The 14,472-nt window shown below is 43.0% G+C and overlaps 2 protein-coding genes across 2 annotated transcripts; one reads left to right on the top strand and one right to left on the bottom strand.

Annotated features, from left to right (window-relative positions):
• Positions 1-7,967: 7,967 nt before the first annotated feature.
• On the bottom strand, positions 7,968-8,269 carry PtA15_8A459 (uncharacterized protein; the record flags this gene model as incomplete). The annotated part of the gene is made up of 2 exons (XM_053171891.1): positions 7,968-8,047; positions 8,200-8,269. 2 exons carry the CDS (start codon positions 8,267-8,269, stop codon positions 7,968-7,970), a joined length of 150 nt encoding a protein of 49 aa, XP_053023110.1.
• Positions 8,270-10,924: 2,655 nt separating this feature from the next.
• On the top strand, positions 10,925-11,200 carry PtA15_8A458 (uncharacterized protein; the record flags this gene model as incomplete). The annotated part of the gene is made up of 1 exon (XM_053171890.1): positions 10,925-11,200. The coding sequence occupies one exon, from the start codon at positions 10,925-10,927 to the stop codon at positions 11,198-11,200; it is 276 nt and encodes a 91-aa protein (XP_053023109.1).
• Positions 11,201-14,472: the final 3,272 nt, after the last annotated feature.

Genomic DNA, 14,472 nt, shown 5'->3' with positions numbered 1-14,472 from the left:
GCATTTGATTCTAGGAAGCTTTTCAGCGGGGGAAAGTCAGTGGAAATTCTGATGATACTGGCAACTGATTGGCTCACCAAGTCAAATTCCAAAAAATACTCGGATCGGTGACCTGTGAACGTCTGAAAAGTTTTTGTGAGGGTCACCAGTCCTTCAATTGATATCGCTGGGAGAAAGCTGAGTTGGGCTACATTCTGATTGACATGGAGTCGCTCCGAGGGGGTACCTTATGACGACCTGGCAAGTGATTGGAGCAGGTCCTTATTGCAGAAGGCACTCTCATCTAGACAGCCAACCAATCAAAAACTGTCAGCTTTGGGAGCAAAAAAAGACTGTTTGGTTGGATATAAACACCTGTTGACACTAAGAACTCGGCTGGATAAAAGGCCATCTGCTCCATGAACGCTTATTTAGCGACCAGACATTTCCAAATGTTTTTGGTTTCAGGTTTTTTCAGGGTGATTGCCAAACCTATGACAAGGTTACGGTGAACTCCTGTGGTGCTGAGAAGGACTTTGGTTGAGTCGTACAGTTTCTCTTGAATCTCATGCAGAAACACGCCTGGTTTAAGTTGTACGAGCTTGATCATAAAGGCACATTTGTCTCGAGAGAGGGCCGCTGGTCGGCCATGTGTTTTGTATGAATCCGGGTCCCTGATCACACACCGAGTTTCTTGGTAAAGATCCAGCCGTTGAGCAAACAAATGCCGCAAAATCAAACATCCAATAAGCTGGCAAATTTCTGGAAAAGACAGGCCCTTGAGGGCCATTTGGATGGCATGAACCTTTGTGTCCGGAAACCCATTGTGTGATGCGTATTTGTGAGGCCACCGCTGTTGAGAGAAGCGGACCAAAGGCTGCAGGTGTTGAGAGAAGCAGACCAAAGGCTGCCGTGGTTGTGATCGGATGAGGTGGGACGCCTGCCAATGCTTGATCACAGCAAGGCATGTGATATGACAACTTGCCACTGTGGGTGGCAAAAAGTGCTTTTGTGCAGCAGTAAGGACATAAATCTAAGTCATTGAGTTGCTTGTTTGTCCAAGAGTTCATCAAAACACAATATGTATAACTAAAAAATAGCCTCTGGGGGCCAAACAAACCTGTACAATTATTTTTCATGCAAGTAACACCAGTGTTGGTCTCCATGTGGGGTTTCAAACATGGTGCAGGTACCAGTTTAGGAACCCCAATTCAGGAAAACAAAGTTCCTGCGAAATGAATTTTCAAATTATTTCTGTATGTTTTTTGGGTAAAATTGGGTGGGTGTGCTGCAGGTGCCCTGATTTTGTGAATTGGGGGTTCCTGAAACAGGACCTGCACCATGTTTGAAACCCCCTGTTTGTATGATGTAAATGCTGGTGTTGATGCTCTTTTTGTATTATTAGGGGGTATCAAATATGAGAAATCCACAATTAGAAACCAGTCAATTAGCCAAAAATGAAATTTTTCACCAGTGGATCATAAAATGGGGTAGAAGAAGAACCAGCATGTTTTAAAAATGATGGGTTTTTTCAAACCAGTCAATTACATAATGGTGGATTTGGTCATATTTGATACCCCCAAGTTTGCTCAAGCAGCTTTAGGTGAGTCCTCCTTTGGGTCTTTCAAATCCTGTGACTTTCACATCCCCTGGAACCTCAAATTTGGGGGCTATGTCCTTGTTTCCTATGATAGGAAATACAAGATTTTTATATTAAATACATTGATGTTGAAGCTGTGGGTGTATAATGTGCATATGGAATAGAAAAGAACAAAGGCGCTTAAATAAATGTGAAAGTCAAGACAGGCAAAGAAAAAAGACATGAAATGAAACAATATTTCAACAGGAAAACAACTCCCAAAAGTTGTTTATGCTGGTGGGACTTTTTCTTGAACAGTTTCCTGACATCCACTGGGAAATTTTTTTTGGGAGTTGCTGGCCAAAATTGGCAGAATTTTGGGAGTTTTCCACCTAATTTTTACTAATCTAGGTGGATGACTTCCCGTGAAATCTGGGACCCCTGCAGACGTTGGTTTAGACCTGAAAAGTCCAGATTTCCACAGGTAAATCTAGCTTTTTGGGCTCTAGATCACTTCTGGGAGGCCCGCAGATCTCAACAGGAAGTCATCCAGTGTAGTGGATGACTTCTCTTTGGTTTAAAATACAATTTAAATGCTACTTTGTATTTTCAAAGGAGAGCAAAATCAGTTTCTATGATAAAAAATAGAAAAGAGAAGATGGCCTACTTGCTAAATTGGCAGGAAGTGCTACAGTAAATCCACACTTTTGCGGAAATTTAGATCAAGGGTTTCACCTATGATATTCTTCAAAAAGAAAACCAAAACCAAGTGGCACAAAATATGTAAAGGGTAATCCCTTATAACAATATTCCAATCTGTTACAAGTTTTTTATTTCCAAAAAAATAGTGAGCAAAGGTAAAAAAAGCTTATCCTCCAAACATAAATGCCTCAGATTGACCCCCCAGCCCATGAAGAATGTGTGAAAAGGGACTGGATTTGACCCCCTCAAGCCTGATGCAAATGCAAGAGGTCCAAGGGGGTGTTGAGTTGTCTGTTAGTCTGCTACCATGATGTATCACCACAGTATTGCAAGCTGTTTGATCAACCCATGAGCACTAGCAACCAACCACCCAGCTGGCCGCCACAAAATATGTAGCCTAGTTGGTAAAGGCAGCACTCTAGTATGTGTCTCAGCATAGCTGAAGTTGTGAGTTTGACCCTCACCAGACACATCTTCATTTTACAGTCTCTACAGGGGGGCTAGTGACGGGCTTCATATTTAACCTGTACAAATGCAACAGGGGAATTCAAGCCGCGCGGGGGACACTGGGCTGATTTGAGTGGACCTTTTGTACCAATAGCCTGACAAATATTTTTTTAGAAATTTTGATCCTAACTCTCTGGGAACTAGTTACAATTTCAGATTGCCCTCACAGGTGAATGAGACATGTTTTAAGATAATCTTGGTGCTTTTCCCCTACCCTTTAGGTTGGGTTCTTTTCAATAAATCAAAAAAGTTGCCACTCAAAAGGGAGATGGTGTGAGCCTGAGTCTCTATAGTGACTTCAGGACACAAGAAAGAAGGGGGGAAATATTTGGATTTCTTTGGATAAAGAAAATACAAATATAAAAAGAGAGAGAGAAAAAGAGAGAGAAACTGAGCAGGATCAAGATAAGCAGATGTTCAAGGTTATTCTGGTGGGAATGCACATCCACTGGCAATGCTAACTCTTCAGAAGAGTGCTGCCAAGCTGTGCTAGAGAGTGCTACAGCCTCCTCTCACCAAAGAAACGTGGAGGGATCCTGGATTAGATAAGTTTAATCCAGCCACAATTTTTTAGCTTCCTTCTGGATATTCAAGGTTTTTTAAAGGGAAACCTGTGTGGTTTGTTTCTTGCAAAAACCACAGAAAAAGAATGCAGATATGAAGGGACAGCCCTGTGATCAAGAAGAGGCAAAGGCCAGCAGAAAAGAGTAGATCAAGCAAGACACAGAGTTGTACCTCTGTGATAAACAAGGTTCAGTGAAAGAGGTTACTTACTGTCAATATCCTAGGCGCCTGTGACGGTAGCACCAGGAAAAAAAAAAGCAGTCACTTGATGGCAAGTGACATGACACAGCTTTGTTTTCAGCTCCAACACTGCTCCAATGCTGCTCCTCTCCACCAGCACATCTAGGGCTCACATGATAGGTGTCAGGATCAAAGCACTCAATGTGAAAAAACCAGATGATGCTCAGCTTTTGCCCTGGCTCAGCTGATGCTCAGCTTTTACCCTTGCTCAGCTGATGCTCAGTTTTTCCCCTGGCCCAGCTGATGCTCAGATTTGGAACTGGCCACCTGATGATCATCTTTGGCCCTGGCACAGCTGATGCTCAGCCTTGTCCATGGCTCAGCTGATGCTCAGCTTTGGCCCTAGCCTAGCTGATTTTCAGCTCTGGTCCTGTCCAAGCTGATTCCCACATTTTTCCCTGGCCTGGCTCAGCTGATACTCAGCAAGCTGAGCATCAGCTGGCCAGCGAGCCCAGGACTGGGCCAAATCTGAGCATCAGCTGGGACAGACAGGACTAGGAGAAGGCTGAGCAAGGACTGGTACAAAGCTGAGCATCAGCTGCGCCAGGACTAGTACAAAGCTGAGCATCACCTGGGCAATGACTGGTCAAAAGGCTTTATTCCAATTCTGAGAGTAAGCTGCGCGAAAAAGCTGAGTATGAGCTGGGCAGAAAAGCTGAGTATGAACTGGGTGCCAAAGCTGAGTATCAGCTGAACAGAACTGAGGATCAGTTGGGCTCATCAAAAACTGAACAGGACCTCCTTGGTAAATTTTGGAAGTTGAGGAGATGGTTGGGAGATTGGGGTAGATAGTGGATAGATATTGGATAGATGGTGGGTAGCTGGCTGGAGCTGGTGTAATTTCACCTGTCATCAACTGACTATTTTATTTTCCTGGTGTAGGTATACTGGGAGTGTTGTAAACTCTTTGGTGGTGATCCTGGGGTTATCTGGGGTGTGGTTCTGGTGTGCTGAAGTCTGTAGATCCGCCTCAGGCAAGGGGGATCCTGACTATGAAAATTTTCACAGTTTTATTATGTAATTTACATATGTACATGTGGTTTGGCGCGCCTGGTAGCGCTGACACGTCACAACTGTGCATGCACACCACAACTCAATAACTCAGGGAAGGAGTATAGTTACAAAGAATTGGAAAGTTGTAACTAGGGTTAAAATTGCGTGAGGAAACAGAATATGAAGTCAAAACAAGGTTATCTCTTAAGATGAAAAAGATATGAAGTAATTCACATGTAAAAAGTAGATAAAGGCAGACTTTAGGTCAGCTGAGTTGACTCTAAGGCTGACAGATGTAGTTGTAGTAATCATCCCCCATTTGAATTGGCAACCAAATAGGAAACTGGTCACTGAAGAAATTATCCACGACTTCTTTTCTGTCTCCTTTTGCTTGAGGTAAGAGTAATCTTTTTCTGTTTCAAGGGAAGATGTGTGAGAACTCTGTTGGGACGGGTAGCAGTTCTTTGAGGGGAAATAATAAGTAAGATATTGCTAGAGTTTGCAGTTAAGTAATAATTATCTTACGTGTGGTTTGAAGGAACTGCCCCTCTGTTGTACTACACAAGAATTCTGACAACAAAATTTATTTATTGTTGTTGCAAGACCTTGATAGAGATATTTAAGAGCCCAAAACAGGGGCTCTTCACTAACCGGATCTGAGGCCTGGGAAAGAACAAGGCAGGACAGAAGTCTCAAACCAAAGGTGGTAGCTTGAATTGCTGAAGAGCTAGCTTGGAAGTGATACCAGACAATCTCTCTGTTAGACTATCTACACGGGAGGAAGAAGATGACAAGGGAGAAAGGGAGTTTGACTTCCACAGCTTGGGAAAGATGATCTATGCCAAGCTGGGAGGGGCGGGGGAGGAGCGGGACTAAATATGAGTTCATCTGGGAGCTTGCAATCCTTCTTGTGATACCCCCAAGGCAGGGGGTTCACAAGAACACTATGTGTAGTAGTCTCTATCAGACCTAGATCAAGGGTGCAAAAACTAAACTAAATTTCACTTAGTTTTCAGCTCAATTAGCATAGTTTGTGCCACTAAACTATTTTTTAGTTGCAGTGGCTGCTAGGCTACAGCTAAACAACTTCTGAATAAAAAATTGTAGTTTTAGTTTCATAAGTGGCCCCTAATTATCTGTAGTGAACCACTAATGGGGTGCTGGTGATGCTTCCAGTGGTGACTAGGGGTAAATTTATCCTTATAATGAATTTATGATGTCCAGTTGGTTGTATCTTGAGACCTGGGATGAGTAAATATGTGTATGAGAAAAAACTTTTGATTTTTCAGACTTCTGTATACCACACTGAGAGATGATGAAGTTCCAACACTTCTTGAATGGGACTCCCACCTGTGGGTTTGCTAAACCGGGTTGATTTTTTTCCCTCCAATGTTCATCCTATTGTGGTGCACAAAACAGTACAGACAGTCTATGGTTCAAGATCAAAAATAAGCATGAAGATCCATATGAAGACTCAAGATCCAAGTGAAAGGATATCAAGATAAGGCCTCAAGATTATCCAACTCAAAGGTTGAGCTCAATATTCAAGATGGTATGATGGATATTGATGATTGTTGTTTATTTTACTCTCTGTTCTTTTTGATGCGGCTGTGGTTTGGTCACAACTCTCATTTTCATTGGATTCATGTTCTTATGGTACTCTCCTCATTTTTCTATCTATGTGGTTGGTATTTCTTGTGGGTTGTGTTGTGCTTGTCTTGGGTGGAGCTCTGTGTAGCTTGCTTTTAGTTAGGGATGTGATGAACATGTCTGTGATATGTTCCCTTACTCAATTCTGAGTTTGAACTTTGAACTGGGACCAACTCCACCACATGTGCTATCCAACATTTAGCTCCCACAATAACAAAATCAAGGGCCACCTGGGTTGCTATCTGGGGTGTTAGGAGCCTTGGGAGATCAGGTGGTGCCAAACATAGCAACAACTGAACTCTCCAATAGCAATGGTGGGCCGCTACGCTACACTACGCTATTTCAGCGCTAAGCGTTAGCGTAGCGGCAAAAAGCGCCCACCAATTTTGGATAGCGTTAGCGCCGCTACGCTGCGCTAATTTTCAGCGGCGCTAACAGCACACCAATCCTTTGTTAGCGTTAGTGCGCCGCTACAGTCGCTGCGCTACAGCGCTTTTAGCGGAAAAAAAGGCCTTTTGTACCGCTAAAAGCCCTGTAGCGCAGCGTAGCGCGCGCTCTTTGTGTAGCGTTAGCGCAATTTCTCCCATCTGTGCTAACGCTACGCTAACAGCTAAATTAGCTGCGCACCCTGTGCGCACTGCGTTAGCGCGGAGGCGGTGCAATTCTGCTAACACTACGCTAACGTTTAGCGGAATTCCGCTACAATACGCCACGCTAACGCTACAGTTAGTGTAGCTGGCCCACCATTGCCAATAGCTCCTGTGACACCTCAACTTTTGGTGACATCTCAACACCCCAAATGCACACACCCCCAAACACCCAGCCACCACCTTAGCAATATTCATTCTGGACCCGGGTACCACACCACTTTCTGGCCAATTTCAGGTACCTAGTACCATACCTGGCACCGCCTGGGAGTTACCACGGGTACCACTGGTACCGCCTCTGCTCTTTTGGGCCTCCAGCTTGGCAAAAGTCAGATATTGTCAACGGGATCAATCATTACAATTATCAACTACGCCTGGGTGTGCAAGCATCACTAACTAATTTATTTTATACCATGTAGACTATGTAAACTACTTGATACTGAATCAATCCTCATCTAAGACTATCAAATATCTTCTGGGATTTTTTCTGCTCTTGCTAACACTACCATGCACCTTCTTGTTGATTTGGACTGCGGAAAGCTGTTTTAACTTGGCAATGGTTGATTTGAGCATCTTATTTGTCAGAATAAGAGCCTGTCCGCTCACGTTCTTTTTCCTGTCATGTCTGGCCATGTGGTCTTTTTCTGTCCTGTCTGACCAAGTGGTCTTTTATCTTCCTGTCATGTCTGGCCTTCTGGCCTTTTTCCTGTCCTGTCAGACCAAGTGGTCTTTTTCTTTCCTGTCCTGTCTGGCCATGTGGCATTTTACTGTCCTCCTGTCCTGTCTTATTTTCATGTAATTGTTTCTAGGACCCCCTTAGGATCTTGCTGGGGGGCTCTCTAGTTGTGTGTTCTAAGTCTACTCCTTGGACGTGCAATCATGTCATCAATTCTGAGCCCAAAAACATCAAGTTTGAAAGTGTCACTGAACAATCTGCTCCTCTTTCAACCCTCACCCTTCTCCACCTTCTCATTGACTACAAGTGAAAACTTGACATTATTATTGGCATTGATCTTAGCCTTCTCGGCCTCAGTCACCCAAAGATTGTTGGACTCCTTGTTGAGGATCACCTTGATCAAATTGAGGTTTTCTCAAGCAGTCTTGAATTACTCCTTGGGCAAGGGCTTTCCATCCTTAATGATTGCCACCCAGTGCTTGATCAGCTGATGGACACGGACCAGGGTGTCTGAATAACCGCTGCAGTAATTATTGTAGTTGGTGTTGAGAGGGTTGTTACAGTATGTGCATCAAAATGTTGTGTTTTGGTCTTGCTCACGCTTGTTCCACTCTTTCATAGAATCCATATGGAACAAGTGTCCCCACAAAGTTCAAGCATACATCCTGATTGTCCCAACAGATCAAACAGGTCGGCAGTACAATTGTGTTGGAGGTTGGCATGTTTGGTCATAACTGATAAAATCCAATCTGTATTGCTGTAAAATGAGAACCAGGCTGAAAAGACAAGATCAGATCAAAGGAAAGAAGAATAGAATAAAAAGAGAAAAAAAATTACCACCACAAGAGATCTGATAATCTAGAGACAACCTGAGACAGTATAGAAGAGACAGAGGAGGAGAACAGGGACACTGGAGATGAAAGATGGAATGGAATGAAAGGAAAGGGAAGGGGATCAGCCAAGGACAAGAAGACCAAGGATGTCATTGATCTTTTCTCACCAAATTGAGAATTGAGCCAATCTGAGGTTACAAGTCTCAAGCAATTTCAAGAGTAAGATAGAGGTCTTGATAGATGTCAAGACTTGAGGGAGGAGATCAAGGTCTTGAGAAATGTTGAGACAAGGGAGCAGTCAGAGGAGCGGACTGAGGAGCAACTGGGAAGCAGACCGAAGAGAGCCAGCGGAGGCCAGGGATGAGTTTGGAGAGAATCTATTGAATTAGCCCTTTCACAGGGCTGTCACGGAGAAAACTCAAAAATAACCAGGCGAGGCTGTCCAGATATGATTGCTGCAAGAATTGTGCTCACCATGCAATGTCACACTCATCCTAGGTGCATAAGTCTCTCCTCTCTCTTTCTCTTGTCTTCGTCAGCCTCTCATCATTGGCCTCTTAGCTCACAGCTGCTCACTGGTGTTTCTCAGGTGCATAAGTCTCTCCTCTCTCTTTCTCTACAGCTGCTCACTGGTGTTTCTCAACCAAGCCATTCAAGATCTGGGTATGTGAAGGTTGGACAAGTAGGACTTGTTCAGTATAGAGTTATCAGCAAGGGGGTGTGTTGAGATAGTGTATTAGCATTTCCCTGTGTAATATGCTTCTAACCTATACACCCAGAACTTAGCCTATATTATACATTTATATAGTCTGGTTGTTCTCTTTCCTGTTATCCTTCCTCACTGAATGATTATTACAAGTTGACTCACTGTGCTAGGACTATGTCCTCAACACCTTGTCAATCTCTCTTAGTCTTGTGTCACCCAGTTACCCTCAACAGGATTTTAGCTCCAGGGGAACAGGCTTTGGTGGGCTAAATCACGAATGGGGTACATCCCTGAAACATATAGTTTGACAGGAGCACAGCCTCAAAGGGACCTACCCTAAAGAAACAGGACACTACTTACAACAGAAAGGGCAAAAACCTGCAGGGTATTATAAATACAAGCACAAGTATGCATATGTAATGCAAAGTCATCTTGAAGAAAAATAAGCAAGAGAAACATTCCCTGTGACAGGTTGAAATCCGTGTATGTAACTCCTAAACTGGTGGAGATGAGGGGGTCATTCCAGTGGGTTACTATAGGTTATTTTGTGTGGAAATTCCATTTCTGGGGTTAATTTTGCAATATCTTTCATTTATAAATAAGAAAAAGAAATTTTTAAATTTTGCTGCATGCTTCAAGTAAAATTTTGGTGTGCCTTTAGGCTGACCCAAATAATACAGAAGATTCTAATTCAAAATCAAATTGACTTGATACCAAAAAGAGTTTTGTCAGTGGAAAACCATGCAGATGCCCTCTCCAGAGTTTTGCAAGACAGGCAGAGGGAACACAACTAAATCCACATAGACATTCCACAGGATCTAGAAATTCTAATCAAACAGGTGCTCTAATTAGAAGGAATGATAGAACAAATCTCAAAAATTAAAAACTACAGTAGCTAGTAATGGCTATGGGATGGCTATCTCTGAGCAAGGCTCCAGATAAACTAGAGTTACGAGTCAGGCTCAGATCTCAGGGACTTTTAGTCAAGTCTAGGAGGAGATCCAGAAATTCCTAAAAACATTTCTACTCCAAAGGCCTCCTTTCCAAACAAGCCACAAAGAAAAAGGCAGTAGGAGGAAAGAGACATCCTTCTCTTTAGCCCATAGCTTGGTGACTTGGGAAGTGATAGGAAGCTTCCAGGTCACCCCATACAAACATAACAGATTTTTGCTGCTATATTCAGTTGAGGACATGTAGCAAAGATCATTTCCTGGACTAAAAAGAAAATACAAAACAATATCTAGAGGAACTAAATGTACTGCTGCAGTTTGGATGACGTAGGTGCGTCCAAACAACTCATAAAGCTTTGCTTGCAGGGGATCTCACCAATCTTCTTATGTCAAATGTGATGCATGTTTAGCGCAAATTATAGGAGGCCTAGCATGCTCCTGGTGTGCAAACAACATTTTTTCCATTTTCATCTTTGTCAGGTACAAGTTGACTTGATTCTAACCTCTTCATCGACCCAGCTGGAACTTCATGTCCAGCTTTTGCTCAGTATTGCTCTCTAACTTGAATTTTTGCCCTGTATCCTGGTTTGGACGTTGCTCTGACAGCATTCAAGATCATTCAGAAATGAATCAGAATGTCGCTTCTACGAAAGAGCGCGGCTACACAGTATTATGTTGTGTATTTACAGCTGGTCAACATCAGCGAAGAAAGATTTCAACTCTGGAACTGGTAGCAGTCAAGTCGTCGAAAAAATCACGCTGCCCTGATAGGGTAGACCTACGCCGAGGGCTTGTACTATTGTATGTATATAGAGACTTGAAGCGTACCCATGGGCACTTTTCGCTTTTAGCAGGAATTGCCTGCAGATCTCCCTAGCCTGATTCTTGCGATCCGATTATGACTTGGCGGCGGCGCGGATTCTTCTGCTTGAAGGTAGCTGCTTGTTACTTCAAATTAGCGATTGCCAATACTCCTGAAGACGAATTAGCGGCAACTTTATGGAACGATACCCATGAGCTATTCGAATACAATTTCGAAGACTTCGGTTTCGATTTTTTAGATTTGCCCTCACCGGCTCCAACTCACAAACGCAAGTTGATTGATGACGAGTCTTATTTTGTCCCAAACCGACATTCACATAACTGCGACCAGGATGGTGAGATGCTCCAGTAGGCAAGCCGCATGACGTGAAATTCCCGGCAATTGACATTTGGGCTAATTTTGCAGGCTTAAATTTGGTTGCAAATACCTTACTTAGTCACCCTAGAGAACCAAATAATGAATCCACGCACAGTTGTATCTCAAGCCGTGAATCTAGCGAAAAAGGTAATAGATCACCCCCCTTCAGACCCTCACACAACCTGGAATTGGCTGCTGAAAAGTGTTTGATTTATAGACATCTACTCAGGGACACGTCGCACTGCCAAGTCACAACGAGTAGACCAAATTGATAAGAGTGCCAAGGTTGATCAAAAGAACAAACTGAATACAGAAGAAGCCCAGGTGCCTGACTTTATAGAGGAATCCGAGAAGGATTCTGAGAGAGCTTTTACCACAGAAAATGTCAATGATAGAGCAACAGATAATCATAGTCATGAAGGCAAAATGAGGAAAAATGTGCAGCTTGCCCTTGGGCCGGATGTTTTGAAACTGATCACTAGCCGCGCAAAAAGAGCCCTTTCCAGGCAGGCTTCGGAGGATGCAGAAGCAAGCAAACAGCTTCAAACTCGCCTGGCTGAGAAATTCAAGAACGTGGAGCAGTTGTTCGAATCTTCGTGCGCCATGGCATCTTCGCGACAAATCGAAGGTTTACCTGTGTTGGTTGGGGCACTGAAAGAATCTCCTGATGATAATCACCATCAAAATACCTGGATCAGGCTCATTGAATATGATTTGTTGAACAAGCGGGGGAGAGTTAGGAGGAAGCAACATCATGAGTACAAAATTGGAAAAATTTGGGCAGGCTTGAACTCTATTCACAATCTGGTTAGTTTAAATGGTCTTGATGATGAAATCCTTGGAAAATCAGAAAATCACCATAAAGAGTGCCTTGAGTGGTTTGAAGGTCTCTTATTCAAAAATACAGACGGACATGTTCCTCTCCTAGGCGAGGTCCAAGTCAGCTCTTCAGAAAACATCTCAAAAGAATCATTCAGCCATGCTCAGATCTATTTGGCAAGAGTTACAACTGATTCAAGCATAGTTGAGCAGGAAAAGGCCCGTGTAATAGCTTTAAACTTGTTGGAATTTTGGTATGAAGAAGAATTCAGAAAAATAAATAAATTCAAACTTTCTAAGGAAAGATATTTTCAGTTAATCTCTCAAGCAGTCAGGCCATATACCCGCTTCCCACTTCCTCATTCTGCTTTGCCCCTTCACTCAGTAGATGAATTGAATTAGTTGCCTTCAATTTTAATAATCAGCTATGTGTTTTTTTGCAAAATTCAGAAAAACCACATCTAAAAAGAAACTATCTTCCATGTTTCAAATAATCTACATGGTACAATTTCTGAGTTTCTTTCCCCTGCAGGATTTTATCATACTTCATTTTACCTCCTCATTTATTACTAGAATTAATTTTGTTTCCTTTTTCCTCTATCCCAAGATTGATTGGCTTCTGATCCAGCATAAAGCAGTGAAGCAGAAGAGTTCAAATTTTTCCAAGCTACCAACCTCTTTCATCTAACCCTCAATAGTTTCATTTTCTAAGTTCAATTACCTCAAGGAACCAAAATCAGCCAATAATATAGGGAGTCTTGAGTATGATTGGGGTCCGGTTTTTGATTCTTGCAAAATGGAGAATGAGTCATATACAATGTGAGAATATCAGTAAAGGTGAGCAAGCTCACAAAGTGAGGAAGGTACTGTGAGCTCAAAAAGCTGCAATATATTTCTGGTTCTATCTATTGGCAATCTCATCCTATAGTTTTTGAAGTTGCAAAGCATTCAAATCTAACATGATATTGGGAGGAGTGTAAACTTGTTCAAAGCAATTTTTAATTGATTCATTTCAATACATTACCACTTGGAAGGAAGTTTGAAGAAGATATATTGGTTGACCCAGCTCAGCATTGGTCAGAAGCTATAATATTGATGGGTATAATATGGATAACAGCCTTGCTTGAGTCAATGGGACCGGTTGGTGTGTGTTTAAGTTCAACCTTAATGATTGTGACAATGGTGGGCCAATGTGATGCATTACGATATATGGTCCAATTTGCAAAACACATTGGACATTGTTTTTGAGGAAAAACTGTCAATTTTAACAAAAAAATATTGAATTTTCAACACTTTACAATTGATTACAATAGGTTTTTGACTGTATCAACAAAAAATGGGCTGTATTGGCTGTTATCAAGGGTATTTAGGTTATTTTTTAAGCCCTCAAGGTTATAGTTAAATTCTGTTGCCAAAATCAATAACCACATTTCCTGTATCATAACTTATTTTTCAATACTTTACAATACTTTAAGTCAACAGGTCACTGCAACGGCCCACCGTTGGTTGTGATGGTTGGGATGCTGGACAGCAGGGGGTTTCAAAGTTGGCCAGGTGCAACTTGTGTGCACTTTTGCCAGTTGGTGTTCAAGTTCATTCTTGAACAGTGAACACTGAGTTTCAAAAGGGCATACAAGCCACATTTTACTACACTCCCTAAGCCTGCTTGAATGTTTTTTTGAAATTTGGTGTTCAGGAAAAGCCTTGAACATCAATTAGCAAAAGTGTATGCAAGTCATGCCTGGTCAACTTTGAACCCCCCCAATGATTAATATGAGCATGCAATGAAGTTAAATTTTTAGGGTGGTTAAACTTTGATGTACTAGTAGTCAGTGGTTCAACTCTGACAGTGCAATGAGCAAGCAGACTTGTGAAGCGGTGGGTAGGGTCTCACACCCAGAAATACCCTAAAGCACAGTGACGGGGACCCTAGCGCACAGCAGCAAGGAGCGTATAGCGCAGCTTCTGCGCCAAAGCTGGCAATTGGGAGCAAAGTTGGCCATTTCAGCACAAAAGCGGCAGATTCAGCGGTTATGGCGGCCGTTCTCACGCTGCGCTAGCGCTCTCTGGCTTGGGGCAAAGGGCGGGGACCTGCTGCTTTCAGCGGTGACCTCGCTGCGCTGGCGCGTTTCGGGGTGGCGGCCGCGCTACGCGAAATGGCCGCCTTTTTCGGCGAAGCGCAGCGGGCACACCGTTGCCAGCCTTGCCATACCGGAACCAATAAAGGGTAAAAAAGCATTTTTTTTGGAGACATGAGTTTTATCTCTTTGCAAATTAGGCCGCTCCCAGAAAGAACCCTCTTGGGGGATATGCTGGCGCTGGACGGGGAGTGGCCAACTCTCATATCCGCAGGGAAATTGTGGCGGCAGATTCCAACGAAGCGGAATAAGATACACTAACAAATCTGGCGGGATTACTCGGACGACTCCCGTTCTTGGCCACGGGTT

The sequence above is a fragment of the Puccinia triticina genome, chromosome 8A (assembly GCF_026914185.1).
Source record: "Puccinia triticina chromosome 8A, complete sequence".
NCBI lineage: Eukaryota > Fungi > Basidiomycota > Pucciniomycetes > Pucciniales > Pucciniaceae > Puccinia > Puccinia triticina.
This window is presented reverse-complemented; position numbering and strand designations above follow the sequence as displayed.